This window comes from Scyliorhinus torazame, chromosome 4 (assembly GCF_047496885.1).
Source record: "Scyliorhinus torazame isolate Kashiwa2021f chromosome 4, sScyTor2.1, whole genome shotgun sequence".
Classification (NCBI taxonomy): Eukaryota; Metazoa; Chordata; class Chondrichthyes; order Carcharhiniformes; family Scyliorhinidae; genus Scyliorhinus; species Scyliorhinus torazame.
Genome location: NC_092710.1, coordinates 344632263 through 344652928, shown reverse-complemented (window position 1 = coordinate 344652928; position 20666 = coordinate 344632263). Strand labels below are relative to the sequence as shown.

Sequence of the window (20666 nt, the reverse complement as noted above, 5' to 3'; positions counted from 1 at the left end):
TAACCCAGCCTGGATAGCACAAATCTTAGCGTCTATATCTCGGTCACTTTGAATATATCAATCTATTAATTTTGTGTATATTGTTGCTACTTGGTCCCACAGTGGAAACACCAATTTTAATGCATCAGACAAACCCATTCTCAAACCAGCAATAAAGGCAACCTTCAACGGCCCAAGAGTACTTGTGTCCCAAGTCTCCTGCCCCTCCGGCATTTACATTCCTGAGTGCATCGCCCATACTTTCCTAAACCTTTCTTCATATTCTGATACTTCCTCTGTGCAAAGGTAACAGTGTTGTTGTGGTAGGGGATTTTATTTCCCCTATTTTGACTGGGACTCACTTAGTGCTAGGGGCTTAGATGGGGCAGTGTTTGTAAGGTGTATCCAGGAAGGCTTCTTGAAGCAATATTTAGATAGTCCAACTAGGGAAGGGGCAGTACAGGATCTGGTATTGGGGAATGAGTCTGGACAGGTGTTGGGGAACATTTTGGGAGTAGTGACCACAATTCCGTAAGTTTTAGCGTACATTTGGACAGGAATGAGGGTAACCCTCGCGTTAAGGTGCTAAACTGGTGAAAGACAAATTACAATAACATTCTACAGGAATTGAAAAATTTGGATTGGGTGCGGCTTTTGGAGGGTAAATCAACATCGGACATGTGGGAGTCTTTCAAGCAACAGTTAATTAGGATTCAGGAAAGTCACCTTCCTGAGAGAACAAAGGATAAGTATGGGAAGTTTAGGGAGCCTTGGATAACGAGGAATATTGTGAACCTCGTCGAAAAGAAAAAGGAGGCTTTTGTACAGTCTGGAAGGGTGGGGACAGTCAAAACCCTTGATGAGTATAAAGAAGTAGGAAGGTACTGAAGCGTGAAATTAGGAGGGCTAGGAAGGGTCATGAAAAGTCCTTGGCAAGTCGGATTAAAATGAATCCCAAAGCTTTTTATTCATATTTAAAAAGCAAGAGGGTAGGCAGGGAATGGACTGGAGCACTTAAGGTCAGTGGGGAGAATCTATGTGTTGGGCCAGAGGAAATGGGTGAGGTACTAAATGAGTACTTTGCATCAGTGTTCACCAAAGAAAAGGACTTTGTGAAAGATGATTCTTGGGTAGGGTGTGTGGTCAGTCTGGGTCATGTTGACATCGAAAAGGAGGATGTACTGGGATTCACCCCAGAATACCGAGGGAAGCAAGGAAAGAAATTTCTGGGGCCTTGACTGACATCTTTATATTCTCATTGGCTACAAATGAGATCCCAGAGGACTGTAGAATAACTAATTTGGACCGCTGTTTAAGAAAGGTAACAGGGATCATCCTGGAAACTATAGGCCGGTGAGCCTCATGTCGGTTGTAGGCAAATTATTGGCGAGAATTCTCACGGACAGGATTTATACCCATGTGGAAACAAATGGACTCGTTAGCGTGATTTTATGAAGGGTAGGTCATGCCCCACTAACTTGATTGAGGTTTTTGAGGAGGTTACAAAGATGATTGATGAGGGGCGGGCGTTGGATGTTGTTTACATGGACTTCAGTAAAGCCTTTGACTAGGTGCCGCATTGCAGACTGGTACAAAAGGTGAAGTCACACGGGATCAGAGGTGAGGTGGTAAGATAGATACAGAACTGGCTCGGTCACAGAAGGCAAAGAGTAGCAGTAGAAGTGTGTTTTTCTGAATGGAAGGTTGTGACCAGTGATGTTCCACAGGGATCTGTGCTGGGGCCTCTGTTGTTTGTAGTATACATAAAACATTTGCAGGAAAATGTAGCTAGTCTGATTAGTAAGTTTGCAGATGACACAAACGTTGGTGGAGTAGCAGATAGTGTTGAGGATTGTCAGAGGATACAGCAGGACATAGATTGGAGACTTGGGCAGAGAAATGGCAAATGGAATTTAATCCAGACAAATGTGAGGTAATGCATTTTGATAGGTCTTACATGGAGGGGAAATATACCGTAAGTGGCAAAACTCTGAGGAATATAGAACGGCAGAGAGATCTGGGCATGCAGGTCCACAGATCTTTGAAAGTGGCAACACAAGTGGACAAGGTAGTCAAGAAAACTTACGGAATGCTTGCCTTCATTTGATGGGGCATCGAGTATAAAATGGCAAGTCATGCTGCAGTTGTATAGAACCTTGGTAAGGCCGCACTTGGAATATTGCGCGCAATTCTAGTCGGCACACTACCAGAAGTATGTGGAGGCTTTGGAGAGGATGCAGTGGAGGTTTACCAGGATGTTGCCTGATCTAGAGGGTGTTAGCTTGCAGAGAGGCTGAATAGACTTGGACTGTTCTCATTAGAAAGACGGGGGTTGAGGGTTGACCTGACAGAGGTCTACAAGACTATGAGAGGCATGGCGAGAAATATGGGCAGGCACACTTACCAAGGGTGGAGGGGTCAGTTACTAGGGGGCATAGGTTTAAGGTCCATGGGGCAAAGTTTAGAGGAGATGTGCGAGGCAGGTTTTTTATGTAGAGGGTGGTGAGTGCCTGGAACGCGTTGCCAGGGGAGGTTGTGGAAGCAGACACATTAACGGCGTTCAAAAGGCATCTTTACAAATACATGGATAGGATGGGTATAGAGGGATATGGCACAAGGAAGTGCTGAGGATTTTGGCCAAGGTTAATATCATGACCGATACAGGCTTGGAGGGCCGAAGGGCCTGTTCCTGTGCTGTGTTGTACTTTGTTCTTTGTTCTTCTGAACACAAGCAGTAACCTTCGTCTAATCAGTTTCTGGGGGTTATAGTTTAACAGCCATTGCTTTACTACAGTCCACCCTTCCTCTAGCTGTTGTTCGTCAGTGCTAGTGCTTCTTTGACATCTCTGGAAAGCTGTCTGCTGTTCCATCTAGGAATTATTACCGACAAAACCTGGACTCCATCCAACAGGTGGAGATTATAAATGTGTCGGAATCGCTCAAGCCCTTCCCATGTTCCCATTCCCCCTTTCTTGGGGTTAGCTAATTCTTTAGATCTTCTATCATTTTTTACAGATCAGCTGGTTCATGGACCAACCGTTGGGCATACTTGGCTCGGGTAACTCTTTGTTCCCCGTCCGAAGAGACTGTTCTTACTGACTCGGTCTTATACCAGTTTGACTTTAAAGGGGCTAACTGTATGCCATGAGTCCATCAGGACTTTGTTTTTTTCTTTTGGGGTGTTTCGTCCGAGGATTCCAAATCAATTACAAACTTGGATTCTATGACCACCTTTGGTGATTTCTTCTTTGAATGCTCTTGTTTAATTACTTTTACTTCGGAATGAAATTAAGCTGCCGCAGAAGGGTTTGTTATTGTGGCTGGGTTCTTTTTCATTGGGACAGTACATCTCCCCCCCCAGGTTAGCGATTTCTCCGGCAACCTCTCTTTCAGTTCCCTATTCTGGATCAAAAATCCTGATACTTACATTTTAAGCTTCATATTTTCCAATGCTAACTCGCTTTTTGCTAATCGTAGCTAATTTTTTGCTGAATTCTTCTGAATTCAGCTCAAATACCTATGTCTGAGTCTCGCAACTCCTTCCTCTAAATTTTCTAGCTTTTCAAGTTTGGGCTTTTCTCTCTTGAGCTCTTCACAGACTGCCCGTAATTGGTCCTTCTGTTTTTTTATTTCGCAATTATAATTGGCACTTGCGATAGTCTTATTTCTCTTTCGGAGCTGGCTCATTACAATCAGGGACCATTTGGCTCGTTTTCTATCTCTCATATGGGTGGCTTTTGCCCAGACTCTCCTTATATCATCAAGTGACCATTGTCCTTTGGAAGTATTGTACTTCAAATATTTATGTTTAATCTGTGTACCAGTTTCAGTTAAATGCGATCGCTGCTCCATATAACTTCGTTATCTGAAACATTTCTTCTGCAGAAATATCTGGTGGAGCCTGGCCACCCCTAGAGGGGTAGGCAGATTCTTGGCCGCCATTTCAACTCTGAAATAGTAGCTTCCGGGTGCGGCGATGACCAGCTGAGTCGCACGTTTCGGCAGCTCCCGGTGAAACGGACTTTTGGGCTCTTGATAGGAGCCCCAACGGCAATTTTGACGGCTAAAAACACTGTGCGGTAAACCAGAAGGGAATCCCCCCTGGATACGGATGAAAAAAGGAGGAGAAAGTGGCCGGATTGCAGTGGATCCTTTAGAACAGCGGCAAGGAAGGCAAGCAAAAACCAAGATGGCGTCGGAAGGTGGCAGTTTAACATGGGGCCCTGAACAACAAGAGTTCTTGAAATGCTGTGTGGAAGAGCTCAAAAAGGAAATGAAGAAAGAGCTGTTGGCCCCGATACTACAGGCGATCGAAGGGCTAAAGGAGGAACAAAAGACCCAGGAGCGGGAGCTTCGGGTCGTGAAGGCAAGGGCAGCCGAGAATGAGGACGACATACAGGGCCTGGTGGTGAAGACGGAGATGCATGAGGCACATCAGAAACGATGTGTGGAAAGGTTGGAGGCACTGGAGAACAATGCAAGGAGGAACAACCTGAGGATTCTTGGTCTTCCTGAAGGTGTGGAGGGAGCGGACGTTGGGCATATGTGAGCACGATGCTGCACTCGTTAATGGGAGCGGAGGCCCCGGCGGGTCCGTTGGAGGTGGAGGGAGCATACCGAGTGATGGCGCGAGGACCGAGAGCAGGAGAAATTCCCAGAGCCATAGTGGTGAGATTCCTCCGTTTTAAGGATAGAGAAATGGTCCTTAGATGGGCAAAGAAAACTCGGAGCAGTAAATGGGAGAACGTGGTGATCCGCGTTTATCAAGACTGGAGTGCGGAGGTGGCGAGAAGGAGGGCGAGCTATAATCGGGCCAAGGCGGTGCTTCATAAAAAGAAGATAAAATTTGGAATGCTGCAACTGGCAAGACTGTGGGTCACATATCGAGGAAGGCACCACTACTTTGAGATGGCGGATGAAGCGTGGACTTTTATTGTGGAAGAAAAACTGGAATGAGCGGGTTATTAAAAAGAACGTTTGAACAAAGTGGTGGGGCGAATGTGGGGGGCGAAGAGGGGAGTTAAAAAGGGGGGAAAGAAGAGTTTTATGTACTAATCCTGCGATGTGGTAACTTTTCTCTCTTCCACAGGTGGTGATGGGGGGAGGAGGGGAGGTGGAGGAGATGGGGCGTTGGCCATTGGGGGCGGGGCCAAGGGAGAAGCGCGGGCTTGGTTCCCGCGCTATGATAATCATGGCGGGAATAGAGAAGCAGGAAGGAGGGGGCGTCGCACGGTGCGAGCCGAGGTCACGGGGGGAAGCCGAGGTCGGCCAGAGTTTGCTGACTTCTGGGAGCAACATGGGGGGAGTAATTACGCTAGCGGGGGATCTAGCGGGGGGGGGTTGGAGGGGGGAATTACTGGGTTGCTGCTGCTGGGGAGAGGGGGGAGCTGGTATGGGAGGGGATGGGCGGGGGGGGCACCACCTGGGGGAGATACAGCTGCGTGGGAACCGGGTGAAGAGCTGGAAAAAGGGGATGGCTAATCGACAAGGGGGGGTAGGAAGGCCCCCAACCCGGCTGATCACGTGGAACGTGAGAGGGCTGAACGGGCCGATAAAGAGGGCACGGGTACTCACACACCTTAAGAAACTTAAGGCAGATGTGGTTATGTTACAGGAAACGCACCTGAAACTGAGGTGCGCAAGGATGGGTGGGGCAGGTGTTCCATTCGGGGCTCGATGCGAAAAACAGGGGGGTGGCTATATTAGTGGGGAAGCGGGTAATGTTCGAGGCAAAGACTATAGTGGTGGATAACGGGGGCAGATACGTGATGGTGAGTGGCAAACTACAGGGGGAGACGGTGGTTTTGGTAAACGTATATGCCCCGAACTGGGATGATGCCAATTTTATGAGGCGGATGCTAGGACGCATTCCGGACCTAGAGATGGGAACGCTGATAATGGGGGGAGATTTTAATACGGTGTTGGAACCAGGGCTGGATAGGTCGAAGTCCAGGACTGGAAGGAGGCCGGCAGCAGCCAAGGTACTTAAAGATTTTATGGAGCAGATGGGAGGTGTAGACCCGTGGAGATTTAGCAGACCTAGGAGTAAGGAGTTCTCGTTTTTCTCCTATGTCCATAAAGTCTACTCGCGAATAGACTTTTTTGTGCTGGGAAGGGCGTTGATCCCGAAGGTGAGGGGAACGGAGTATACGGCTATAGCCATTTCGGATCACGCTCCACACTGGGTGGACTTGGAGATAGGGGAGGAAACAGGAGGGCACCCACCCTGGAGAATGGACATGGGATGAATGGCAGATGAGGGGGTGTGTCTAAGTGTGAGGGGGTGCATTGAAACGTACTTGGAACTCAATGATAATGGGGAGGTCCAGGTGGGAGTGATTTGGGAGGCGCTGAAGGCGGTGGTTAGAGGGGAGCTGATATCAATAAGGGCACATAAAGGGAAGCAGGAGAGTAAGGAACGGGAGCGGTTGCTGCAAGAACTTTTGAGGGTGGACAGACAATATGCGGAAGCACCGGAGGAGGGACTGTACAGGGAAAGGCAAAGGCTACATGTAGAATTTGACTTGCTGACTACGGGCACTGCAGAGGCACAATGGAGGAAGGCACAGGGTGTACAGTACGAATATGGGGAGAAGGCGAGCAGGTTGCTGGCACACCAATTGAGGAAAAGGGGAGCAGCGAGGGAAATAGGGGGAGTGAGGGATGAGGAAGGAGAGATGGAGCGGGGAGCGGAGAGAGTGAATGGAGTGTTCAAGACATTTTATAACAATTATATGAAGCTCAACCCCCGGATGGGAGGGAGAGAATGATGGGCTTTTTGGATCGGCTGGAATTTCCCAAGGTGAAAGAGCAGGAAAGAGTGGGACTGGGAGCACAGATCGAGGTAGAAGAAGTGGTGAAAGGAATTAGGAGCATGCAGGCGGGAAAGGCCCCGGGACCGGATGGATTCCCAGTCGAATTCTATAGAAAATATGTGGACTTGCTCGCCCCGGTATTGACGAGGACCTTTAATGAGGCAAAGGAAAGGGGACAACTGCCCCCAACTATGTCTGAAGCAACGATATCGCTTCTCTTAAAGAAGGAAAAGGGCCCACTACAATGCGGGTCCTATCGACCTATTTCCCTCCTAAATGTAGATGCCAAGATCCTGGCCAAGGTAATGGCAATGAGAATAGAGGAATGTGTCCCGGGGGTGGTCCACGAGGACCAAACTGGGTTTGTGAAGGGGAGACAGCTGAACACGAATATACGGAGGCTGTTAGGGGTAATGATGATGCCCCCGCCAGAGGGGGAAACGGAGATAGTAGTGGCGATGGATGCCGAGAAAGCATTTGATAGAGCGGAGTGGGATTATTTGTGGGAGGTGTTGAGGAGATTTGGTTTTGGAGAGGGGTATGTTAGATGGGTGCAGCTGTTGTATAGGGCCCCGATGGCGAGTGTGGTCACGAATGGACGGGGATCTGCATATTTTCGGCTCCATCGAGGGACAAGGCAGGGATGCCCTCTGTCCCCATTATTGTTTGCACTGGCGATTGAGCCCCTGGCGATAGCGTTGAGGGGTTCCAAGAAGTGGAGGGGAGTACTTAGAGGAGGAGAAGAACACCGGGTATCTTTGTATGCGGACGATTTGTTACTATATGTGGCAGACCCGGCGGAGGGGATGCCAGAAATAATGCGGATACTTGGGGAGTTTGGGGATTTTTCAAGGTATAAATTGAACATGGGGAAAAGTGAGTTGTTTGTGGTGCATCCAGGGGAGCAGAGTAGAGAAATAGAGGACCTACCGTTGAGGAAGGTAACAAGGGACTTTCGTTACCTGGGGATCCAGATAGCCAAGAATTGGGGCACATTGCATCGGTTAAATTTAACGCGGTTGGTGGAACAAATGGAGGAGGATTTCAAGAGATGGGATATGGTATCCCTGTCACTGGCAGGGAGGGTGCAGGCGGTTAAGATGGTGGTCCTCCCGAGATTCCTCTTTGTGTTTCAGTGCCTCCCGGTGGTGATCACGAAGGCTTTTTTAAAAAGGATCGAAAAGAGCATCATGGGTTTTGTGTGGGCCGGGAAGACCCCGAGAGTGAGGAAGGGATTCTTACAGCGTAGCAGGGATAGGGGGGGGGCTGGCACTACCGAGCCTAAGTGAGTATTATTGGGCCGCTAATATTTCAATGGTGAGTAAGTGGATGGGAGAGGAGGAGGGAGCGGCGTGGAAGAGATTAGAGAGGGCGTCCTGTAGGGGGACTAGCCTACAGGCTATGGTGACAGCCCCATTGCCGTTCTCACCGAGGAACTACACCACAAGCCCGGTGGTGGTGGCTACACTGAAGATTTGGGGACAGTGGAGACGGCATAGGGGAAAGACTGGAGCCTTGGGGGGGTCCCCGATAAGAAACAACCATAGGTTTGCCCCAGAGGGAATGGATGGGGGATATGGAATGTGGCAAAGAGCAGGAATAACGCAACTGAAAGATCTGTTTGTGGATGGGAAGTTCGCGAGTCTGGGAGCGCTGACCGAGAAATATGGGTTGCCCCAAGGGAATGCATTCAGGTATATGCAACTGAGGGCTTTTGCGAGGCAACAGGTGAGGGAATTCCCGCAGCTCCCGACACAAGAGGTGCAGGACAGAGTGATCTCAAAGACATGGGTGGGGGATGGTAAGGTGTCAGATATATATAGGGAAATGAGGGACGAAGGGGAGACTATGGTAGATGAACTAAAAGGGAAATGGGAGGAAGAGCTGGGGGAGGAGATCGAGGAGGGGCTGTGGGCAGATGCCCTAAGCAGGGTAAACTCGTCGTCCTCGTGTGCCAGGCTAAGCCTGATTCAGTTTAAGGTATTACACAAGGCGCATATGACTGGAGCACGGCTCAGTAAATTTTTTGGGGTGGAGGATAGGTGTGCGAGGTGCTCGAGAAGCCCAGCGAATCATACCCATATGTTTTGGTCATGCCCGGCACTACAGGGGTTTTGGATGGGGGTGACAAAGGTGCTTTCAAAAGTAGTGGGGGTCCGGGTCGAACCAAGCTGGGGGTTGGCTATATTTGGGGTTGCACAAGAGCCGGGAGTGCAGGAGGCGAGAGAGGCCGATGTTTTGGCCTTTGCGTCCCCAGTAGCCCGGCGTAGGATATTGCTAATGTGGAAAGAAGCCAAGTCCCCGGGGGTGGAGACCTGGATAAATGACATGGCAGGGTTTATAAAGCTAGAGCGGATTAAGTTCGTCCTAAGGGGGTCGGCTCAAGGGTTCACCAGGCGGTGGCAACCGTTCGTCGAATACCTCGCAGAAAGATAGATGGAATGGAAAAAAGAAGGCAGCAGCAGCAGCCCAGGATCGGGGGGGGGGGGGGGGGGGCGGGGAGGAGGAACCAGAAGGACTCTCAGGGTTGTTAATATATACTGTATAATATGTATAGGTCGTTGCTACAGATAATTATATATTGGACTGTTAAATTATATTTTTGGAGAGTGTTACTTGTGATAAGGCAGTTGCCAATTCGGGTTAGTTTTCATTTTTGTTATTTATTATTTATTCATTTTCTGTTTATAAAATAGGTCATTGTTATTTGTGTTGTTATAATATTGTGTAAAGGATGCACAATGTACTGTGTTGGTTGACCAAAAATTTTCAATAAAATATTTTTTTTTAAAACAAACTCTGAAATAGTATTTTCTAACTCCGGGCCTCAGTCGTAGACTAGTCTTTGGTCGGGAGGATCGCAATATTTATATATATATATATATATATCTTTAACGTTGTATAATACATATATACCATCATCAGACGCATGTCTGTTACTGAGACTTGTGCCAACTTCAACCCGGACCAGGGATGGTGCAGGTGGGACTTCTACAAACGGGATGGTCTGCATCTGGACCAGAGGGGTACCAATAATCTGGGGGGAAAATTTGCTAAAGTTCTTCGGGAGGGTTTAAACTAGTTCAGCAGAGGCTTGGAAACCTGAATTGTAGCTCCAGTATACAGGAGGTTGAGAGTAGTAAGGTCATGAGTAGGGTTTCAAAGTTGCAGGAGTGTACCGGCAGGCTGGAAGGTGGTTTAAAGTGTGTCTTCTTCAATGCCAGGAGCATCCAGAATAAGGTGGGTGAACTTGCGGCATGGGTTGGTACCTGGGACTTCGATGTTGTGGCCATTTCGGAGACATGGATCGAGCAGGGGCAGGAATGGTTGTTGCAGGTGCCGGGGTTTAGATATTTCAGTAAGCTCAGGGAAGGTGGTAAAAGAAGGGGAGGCGTGGCATTGTTAGTCAAGGACAGTATTACGGTGGCAGAAAGGACGTTTGATGAGGACTCGTCTACTGAGGTAGTATGGGCTGAGGTTAGAAACAGGAAAGGAGAGGTCACCCTGTTAGGGGTTTTCTATAGGCCTCCGAAAAGTTCCAGAGATGGAGAGGAGAGGATTGCAAAGATGATTCTGGATAGGAGCGAAAGCAATAGGGTAGTTGTTAGGGGGGACTTTAACTTTCCAAATATTGACTGGAAACGCTCTAGTTCGAGTACATTAGATGGATCCGTTTTTGTCCAATGTGTGCAGGAGGGTTTCCTGACACAGTATGTAGATAGGCCAACGAGAGGCGAGGCCATATTGGATTTGGTACTGGGTAATGAACCAGGACAGGTGATAGATTTGGAGGTAGGTGAGCACTTTTGAAGTCAGTAACCACAATTCGATTACGTTTACTTTAGTGATGGCAAGGGATAGGTATATACCGCAGGGCAAGAGTTATATCTGGGGGAAAGGCAATTATGATGCGATGAGGCAAGACTTAGGATACATCGGATGGAGAGGAAAACTGCAGGGGATGGGCACAATGGAAATGTGGAGCTTGTTCAAGGAACAGCTACTGCGTGTCCTTGATAAGTATGTACCTGTCAGGCAGGGAGGAAGTGGTCGAGTGAGGGAACCGTGGTTTACTAAAGCAGTCAAAACACTTGTCAAGAGGAAGAAGGAGACTTATGTAAAGATGAGACATGAAGGTTCAGTTAGGGTGCTCGAGAGTTACAAGTTAGCTAGGAAGGACCTAAAGAGAGACCTAAGAAGAGCCAGGAGGGGACATGAGAAGTCTTTGGCAGGTAGGATCAAGGATAACCCTAAAGCGTTCTCTCGATATGTCAGGAATAAAAGAATGACTACGGTAAGAGTAGTGCCAGTCAAGGACAGTAGTGGGAAGTTGTGCTTGGAGCCCGAGGAGATAGGAGAGGTGCTAAATGAATATTCTTCGTCAGTATTCACACAGGTAAAAGACAATGTTGTCGAGGAGAATACTGAGATTCAGGCTACTAGACTAGAAGGGCTTGAGGTTCATAATGAGGAGGTGTTAGCAATTCTGGAAAGTGTGAAAATAGATAAGACACCTGGGCCGGATGGGATTTATCCTAGGATTCTCTGGGAAGCTACGGAGGAGATTGCTGAGCCTTTGATCTTTCAGTCATCTTTGTCTACAGGAATAGTGCCAGAAGACTGGAGGATAGCAAATGTTGTCCCCTTGTTCAAGAAGGGGAGTAGACATAACCCTGGTAACTATAGACCAGTGAGCCTTACTTCTGTTGTGGGAAAAATCTTGGAAAGGTTTATAAGAGATAGGATGTATAATAATCTGGAAAGGAATAATTTGATTAGACATAGTCAACACGGTTTTGTGAAGGGTAGGTCGTGCCTCACAAACCTTATAGAGTTCTTCGAGAAGGTGACCAAACAGGTGGATGAGGGTAAAGCAGTTGATGTGGTGGTGTATATGGATTTCAGTAAAGTGTTTGATAAGGTTCCCCATGGTAGGCTACTGCAGGAGATACGGAGGCTTGGGATTCAGGGTGATTTGGCAGTTTGGATCAGAAATTGGCTAGCTGGAAGAAGACAAAGGGTGGTGGTTGATGGGAAATGTTCAGACTGGAGTCCAGTTACTAGTGGTGTACCACAAGGATCTGTTTTGGGGCCACTGCTGTTTGTCATTTTTATAAATGACCTGGAGGAGGGCGTAGAAGGATGGGTGAGTAAATTTGCAGATGACACTAAAGTCGGTGGAGTTGTGGACAGTGCGGAAGGATGTTACAAGTTACAGAGGGACATAGATAAGCTGCAGCGCTGGGCTGAGAGGTGGCAAATGGAGTTTATTGCAGAAAAGTGTGAGGTGATTCATTTTGGAAGGAATAACAGGAAGACTGAGTATTGGGCTAATGGTAAGATTCTTGGCAGTGTGGATGAGCAGAGAGATCTCGGTGTCCATGTACATAGATCTCTGAAAGTTGCCACCCAGGTTGAGAGGGTTGTTAAGAAGGCGTATGGTGTGTTAGCTTTTATTGGTAGAGGGATTGAGTTTAGGAGCCATGAGGTCATGTTGCAGCTATACAACACTCTGGTGCAGCCGCATTTGGAGTATTGCGTGCAATTCTGGTCGCCGCATTATAGGAAGGATGTGGAAGCATTGGAAAGGGTGCAGAGGAGATTTACCAGAATGTTGCCTGGTATGGAGGGAAGATCTTATGAGGAAAGGCTGAGGGACTTGAGGCTGTTTTCATTAGAGAGAAGAAGGTTAAGAGGTGACTTAATTGAGGGATACAAGATGATCAGAGGATTGGATAGGGTGGACAGTGAGAGCCTTTTTCCTCGAATGGTGATGTCTAGCACGAGGGGACATACCTTTAAATTGAGGGGAGATAGATATAAGACAGATGTCAGAGGTAGGTTCTTTACTCAGGGAGTAGCAAGGGCGTGGAATGCCCTGCCTGCAACAGTAGTGGACTCGCCAACACCAAGGACATTCAAATGGTCATTGGATAGACATATGGACAATAAGGGAATAGTGTAGATGGGCTTTAGAGTGGTTTCACAGGTCGGCGCAACATCGAGTGCCGAAGGGCCTGTACAGCGCTGTAATGTTCTATGTTCGTAAAGGGTGGTAGGAGGTCACCCGGCTCTAGACGGTTGCAGACATAAGGTTCTCTTACCTCGGTTCTACGGATCCGCTGCCCGATGTCTCGGTGTAGTATTCGGTCTCTTCCTCCTCGCACTCCTGGCTGGCTCACCAAATTGTTAGAACTCTTGTTTTACTCTTCTAACAAGAATTTATTGCTAATTATTCACTTGCATCAGAACTGAATCAAAACTTGGAAACAAAATATCAAACAATACATAAACAGGTGAAATACATGGCAAAAAAAACATTTGACATAAAAGCATAAATAAGTCAATTTAAAACAAATGAATAGGTAATTCAAGAATGCAGGAAGGCAAAATTCAGGAACGAGACCTCGACCACGAGGTCCCACGTTTAATGGAATCCTTGGGCGGAATTCTCTGATCCTGAGGCTAAGTGTTGACGCTGTTGTAAATGCCGTCACGTTTTACGACGGTGTCAACAGGCCACCAGGAGCAGCGATCGTGTGCCCTACAGGGGCCAGCACGGCACTGGAGCGACTCACGCAGCTCCAGCTGCCGATACCGGCGTCAAACAGGTGTCACGTGTCTGCGCACACGCGCTGCGACCGGCGCGAACTCACGCATGTGCACTCGTTGCCTTCTCCGCACCGGCCCTGATGTAACATAGCATACATCTACAGGGGCCCGGCGCGGAGTAAAAGAGGCCCCCACCAGGAGAAGCCGGCTGGCCAATTGGTAGGCCCCGATCACGGGCCAGGCCACAGTGGAGACCCCCCCGGGGTAGGACCCCTCCTCCCTCCCACCAGGCCACCCCCCACAGGATGGACACCGAGGTCCCGCCGGGTTGGACCACATGTGAACAGCACCGAAGGAACTCGGCCTATCTCGGCGGCCACTTGGCCCACCATGCACGGAGAATCGGTACGGGGCCCCCGACCGACGCCGCGCCGACCTGCTGGCGCCAGTGACGGTGAATCTCCAGTCACAGGAGAATCGGTGGACCGGCATTGCATGAATCGCGCCCCCCCCCCCCCCCAGCAATTCTCTGAGCCGGCCCGGGGTCAGAGAACCCCGCCCACTATCTTTGATCTAATCCCTAATTTACTTTCATTGGTTTCTAATTCTCAGCTGTGACCTCCTGATTTGTTCAAATGTCTGTCTGTTACTTGGGGGATAATTTATTAATCAAACATTGTCCAGTACTTAAGATTGACTGGTGTCAATCAAAGTTAGCACATCGTCTACGTGCACAGTCTCATGAAAATAGGTTTCTCATGCCACCGCTGGCCACAGACCTTGCTGTAACTAACTAGTTGACACATTATTGTTGCTAAATACACTGAAATACAATAGTCAATTCATTATATGAAACATTCACTGAAACAGCGTCTAAATTTCCAGACAAGGCACTAGAATTAAATGGTCAATTCATTATCTGAAACAATGATTGGAAAACAGTCAAGACACTTTTAGTAATTTCACTCTTTAGCTATACATTCAATAAGAACAAAGAACAAAGAAAATTACAGCACAGGAACAGGCCCTTCGGCCCTCCCAGCTTGCACCGATCCAGATCCTTTATCTAAACCTGTTGCCTACTTTCCAAGGATCTACTTCCCTCTGTTCCCCGCCCGTTCATATATCTGTCTAGATGCATCTTAAATGATGCTATTGTGCCCGCCTCTACCACCTCCGCTGGCAAAGCGTTCCAGGCACCCACCAGCCTCTGCGTAAAAAACTTTTGACTACATCTCCCTTAAACTTTCCCCCTCTCACCTTGAAATCGTCACCCCTTGTAATTGACACCCCCACTCTTGGAAAAAGCTTGTTGTTATCCACCCTGTCCATATCTCTCATAATTTTGTAGACCTCAATCAGGTCCCCCTCAACCTCCGTCTTTCCAACGAAAACAATCCTAATCTACTCAACCTTTCTTCATAGCTAGCACCCGCTATACCAGGCAACATCCTGGTGAACATCCTCTGCACCCTCTCTAAAGCATCCACATCCTTCTGTTAATGTGGTGACCAGAACTGGACGCAGTATTCCAAATGTGGCCTAACCAAAGTCCTATACAACTGTAAATTGACCTGCCGACTCTTATACCCCGTCCGATGAAGGCACGATGCTGTATGCTTTCTTGACCACTCTATCGACCTGCGTTGCCACCCTCAGGGTACAATGGACCTGAACTCCCAGATCTCTCTGGACATCAATTTTCCCCAGGACTCTTCCATTGATCGTATAGTCCGCTCTTGAATTTGATCTTCCAAAATGCATCACCTCGCATTTGCCTGGATTGAACTCCATCTGCATTTTCTCTGCCCAACTCTCCAATCCATCTATATTTTGCTGTATTCTCTAACAGTCCTCCTCGCTATCTGCAACACCAATCTTAGTATCATCTGCAAACTTTGCTAATCAGACCACCTATACCTTCGTCCAGATCATTTATGAATATCACAAACAACAATGGTCAGAGCACGGATCCCTGTGGAACACCACTAGTCACCTTTCTCAATTTTGAGACACTCCCTTCCACCACTACTCTCTATCTCCTGTTGCCCAGCCAGTTCTTTATCCATCCAGGTAGTACACCCTGAACCCCATACAACTTCACTTTTTACATCAACCTGCCATGGGAAACTTTATCAAACGCCTTAAGGGGCAGCACGGTAGCATTGTGGATAGCACAATTGCTTCACAGCTCCAGGGTCCCAGGTTCGATTCCGGCTTGGGTCACTGTCTGCGGAGTCTGCACATCCTCCCCGTGTGTGCGTGGGTTTCCTCCGGGTGCTCCGGTTTCCTCCCACAGTCCAAAGATGTGCAGGTTAGGTGGATTGGCCATGATAAATTGCTCTTAGAGTCCACAATTGCCCTTAGTGTTGGGTGGGGTTACTGGGTTATGGGGATAGGGTGGAGGTGTTGACCTTGGGTAGGGTGCACTTTCCAAGAGCCGGTGCATAATCGATGGGCCGAATGGCCTCCTGCACTGTAGCTTCTATGATAATCTTACTGAAGTCCATGTATATGACATCTTCAGCCCTTCCCTCATCAATTAACTTTGTCACTTCCTCAAAGAATTCTATTAGGTTTGTAAGGCATGCCCTTCCCTGCACAAAACCATGCTGTCTATCACTGATAAGTCTATTTTCTTCCAAATGTGAATAGATCCTATCCCTCAGTATCTTCTCCCACAGTTTGCCTCCCACTGACGTCAAGCTCACAGGTCTATAATTCCCTGGACAATCCCTGCTACCCTTCTTAAACAAAGGGACAACATTAGCAATTCTCTAGTCCTCCGGGACCTCACCCGTGCTCAAGGATCCTGCAAAGATATCTGTTAAGGCCCCAGCTATTTCGTCCCTCGCTTCCTTCAGCAACCTGGGATAGATCCCATCCAGACCTGGGGACTTGTCCACCTTAATGCCTTTTAGAATACCCCAAACGTCCGCCTTCCTTATACCGACTTGACCCAGAGTATTTAAACATCCATCCCTAGCCTCAACATCCGTCATGTCCCTCTCCTTGGTGAATACCGATACAAAATACTCATTAAGAATCTCACCCATTTCCTCTGACTCCATGCATAAATTCCCTCTTTTGTCTTTGAGTGGGCCAATCCTTTCTCTAGTTACCCTCTTGCTCCTTATATACGAATAAAAGGCTTTGGGATTTTCCTTAACCCTGTTAGCCAAAGATATTTCATGACCCCTTTTAGCCCTCTTTATTGCGCGTTTGAGATTTGTCCTACTTTCCCGATATTCCTCCAAAGCTTCAGCAGTTTTAAGTCACCTAGATCTTATGTATGCGTCCTTTTTCATCTTAGCTAGTCTCACAATTCCACTGTCATCCATGGTTCCCTAATCTTGCCATTTCTATCCCTCATTTTCACAGGGACATGTCAGTCCTGCACTCTAATCAACCTTTCCTTAAAAGACTCCCACATTTCAAATGTGGATTTACCCTTAAAGAGCTGCTCCCAATCCACATTCCCGAGCTCCTGCCGAATTTTGTTATACTTGACCTTTCCCCAATTTAGCACTCTTCCTTTAGGACCACTCTCGTCTTTGCCCATGAGTATTCTAAAACGTACGGAATTGTGATCGCTATTCCCAAAGTAATCACCGACTGAAACTTCAACCACCTGGCCGGGATCATTCCCCAATACCAGGTCCATTATGGCCCCTTCCCGAGTTGGACTTTTTAGATACTGCTCTAAAAAACTCTCCTGGATGCTCCTTTCAAATTCTGCTCCATCTACGCCTCCAACACTACATGACTCCACACAATTTCTCCTACATTTTTCTATAATCTGTCTACATATTTGTACCTCTACTTCACGCTCGCTTTTGGGAGGCCTGTAGTAAAGTCCCAACAATGTTACTGCACCCTTCCTATTTCTTAGCTCTACCCATATTGCCTCAGTGCTCGAATCCTCCATCGTGCCCTCCTTAATCACAGCTGTGATATCATCTCTGACCAGTAATCCAACTCCTCCACCCCTTTTACCTCCATCTCTATCCCCCCTGAAGCATCTATACCCTGGAATATTTAGTTGCCAGTCTTGCCCGTCCCTCAACCAAGTCTCAGTAATACCAATAACATCATATTCCCAGGTACTAATCCAAGCCCTATGTTCATCTGCCTTACCTGCTACACTTCTCGCATTAAAACAAATGCACCTCAGACCACCTGTCCCTTTGCATTCATCATCTCTTCCCTGTCTACTCTCCCCCTTAATCACATTGAGTTTATTATCTGGTACCTTACTGGCTTTAGTTGCTGCCTCTTTACTGACCTCTAACTTCCTAATCTGGTTCCCATCCCCCTGCCACATTAGTTTAAAATCTCCCCAACAGTGTTAGCAAAAGCACCCCCATAGGACATTGGTTCCAGTCCTGCCCAGGTGTAGACCATCCGATTTGTAATGGTCCCACTGCCCCCAGAACCGGTTCCAATGTCCCAAAAATCTGAACCCCTCCCTCCTGCACCATCTCTCAAGCCACTTATTCATTCTGACTATTCTTGAATTTCTACTCTGACTGTCTGGTGGCACTGGTAGCAATCCTGAGATTACCACCTTTGAGCGCCTACTTTTTAACTTATCTCCTGACTCCCTAAATTCTGATTGTAGGACCTCATCCCATTTTTTACCTATATCATTGGTGCCTATATGCACCACGACAACTGGCTGTACACCCTCCCCCTTCAGTATGTCCTGCAGCCGATCTGAGACATCCCTGACCCGTGCACCCGGGAGGCAACATACCAATCGTTTTCGACCACAGAAACGCCTGTCTACTCCCCTTACGATTGAATCCCCTATGACTATAGCCTGCCAGTCTTTTTCCCACCCTTCTGTGCAGCAGAGCCAGCCACGGTGCCATGAGCCTGGCTACGACTGCCTTCTCCTGGTGAGTCATCTCCCCCAAGAGTATCCAAAACGGTATACCTGTTTTGGAGGGAGATGACCGCAGGGGACACCTGCACTGCCTTGCTGCTCTTTCTCTGCCTTTTGGTCACCCATTCCCTGTCTCCCTCACCAATTCTAATCTGCAGTGTGACCAACTCACTGAACATGCTATCCACGACCTCCTCAGCATCGCGGATGCTCCAAAGTGAGTCCATCCACGGCTCCAGAGCCATCATGCGGTCTAACAGGAGCTGCAGCTGGACACACATCCCGCACATGAAGGAGTCAGGGGCATCGGCCGCGTCCCTGAACTCCCACATTGAGCACGAGGAGCATAGCACGGGTCTGTGATCTCCTGCCATTTTTACACTTTACCTTAACTGATTACAAATATAATATCAAATAATGAATAAGTGAAAGGAATAAAGATTTTACTTACCAATCACAATACTTACCAACACACGAAGAGTTAAATTTCTCCCAGCTACTGCTAATTGGAGCACTTTCCTTACTAGCCAATCAGGTCACTGCTTTGCTGTGATGTCACTCTTCAAGGTAAGTTTTTAAAGAAGAAAACTTACCTTCGGGTTTAACTGTCACTTGACAACAGCTCCTCCACTAACCACCTTCAAGATCCGCAATGGACTGATGCAAATTTTCCCTGCCATAGCCAATTAGCAGCTCCGCTCTACTGCCCTCTGCTGGGTGCTTGCCTTGACTTGAACACCTTGGGTGTCTTGCTCAGGTACACTTTCTGGATGTAGTGACCGCAATGCACTGATGCAAATGTTCCCCGCAACAGCCAATCAGCAGCTCCGCTCTACTGCCCGCTGCTGGATTAGCTAGCTATGCACTCAATTAGCACCTAAAACCATGAATAAATCAATAATCTATCATCATGTGTCCTAATTTCAATACTAAATAGCCAAGTTTTAATTTTAAGGTTGTGTTCTTTTGTTCTTTATTTTGCAACCCGAGGAAATATTTTGTATCTAAAAGTCGTCATAGTCTCAGATGACTATAGGATGCTTTTGAAGGGGAGAGCTGATTGTTGGTGATTTAACCTGATGATCACCGCACCTCACGTAAGAAGCAAGGTTGAGATGGTGGGCCTTCATGATAACCTCAGCCGGTAGGGGGACTGAAATCAAACCAACTGTCCAGCCAACTGAGCTAAACCACCTCCCTCCCCTTCATGGGTTAATAGAAGCAATTGCATAAGCAATCACTGATACTAATCCTCTAGTTATCATTGTAGACTGATTGACAGAAATTGATTGCCATAATTAGTCAACAACTCCATGACTGTTGTATCACGTGAATACCAGAATGGTAAAATGGAACAAAATAATCCTTGGCCTTCGTTTATAGAGCAATTATTATCAAGTTGTCTTATGTTGTGGCTCTTGGACCATCTATTAATTACATAATGGATACATAATTTCTAATTCTTCTGCTATTTAATGTTAATAGAGGACAGCATATACAAATTTTATCTGGTATTGTTTTATTCCTCGTTTTCATGTAGGAAGCATATGGCATTCTGAATAAGTATAATGTGGAAATTTCAAAAGAGGAAGCAGAAGGAGTTGACACACTTCGGTACTCTTTCAACAAAATGCAAGTCAAATCTGTGAGTATTTAACTGCCATATCATTCAAAGCAATTGATGTTCAATCTGAGAATATTTCAGGGAGCTAATAATAATAATAATAATTGCTTTGTGTCACAAGTAGGCTTCAATGAAGTTACTGTGAAAAGCCCCTAGTCGCCACATTCTGGCGCCTGTTTGGGGAGACCGGTACGGGAATTGAACCCACGTTGCTGGTTTTGTTCTGCATTACAAGCCAGCTGTTTAGCCCACTGTGCTAATCCAGCCCCGATGGAATAATGGAACCTTAGAACCACAGAACCAGAGAAAAGTTACAGCACAAAAAGAGGCCATTTGGCCCATCTTGTCCCTGCTAGCCCGAGAACACCCAGGTGCCCTTCCTAATCCCACCTGCACGCAGTCCATAGCCCTGTAGCTTACAGCATTTAAGGTGCAGGTCCAGGTACCTTTTAAAGGGGTTTAGGGTCTCTGCCTCCCCCACCAACTCGGGCAGCGAATTCCAGACTCCCATTACTCTCTGTGTAAAAAAGTTCTTCCTTGTGTCCCCTCTGCACTTTCTGCCTTTTACCTTGAATCTATGTGCCCTGGTTCTAGAATTCTCCACCAAGGGAAACAATTTTATCCTGTTGTAGCCACCTGAGTTGGCCACTTCCCGACTTAAAATGGAGAACCGCAAAGGCTGAAGGGAAATTCAGCCAACATAGGCAAAAAACTAGCAGGTGCAAGTTTACTGTGTATTAGACTCTGCTGAAACCCAGACAGCATCGATACAAGCAGCGATCTGCATAGTAATGTAGCAGCCATCTAC

General features: G+C 47.4%; 1 protein-coding gene across 1 annotated transcript in view; it reads left to right on the top strand.

Annotated features, from left to right (window-relative positions):
• Nucleotides 1-20666, top strand: part of LOC140411190 (dynein axonemal heavy chain 8-like) — a 2783184-nt gene that overhangs the window by 802887 nt on the left and 1959631 nt on the right. The window contains exon 30 of the mRNA XM_072500280.1: nt 19775-19879. Coding sequence (XP_072356381.1) covers nt 19775-19879 — 105 coding nt within the window. The remainder of the gene's footprint in view (nt 1-19774; nt 19880-20666) is intronic.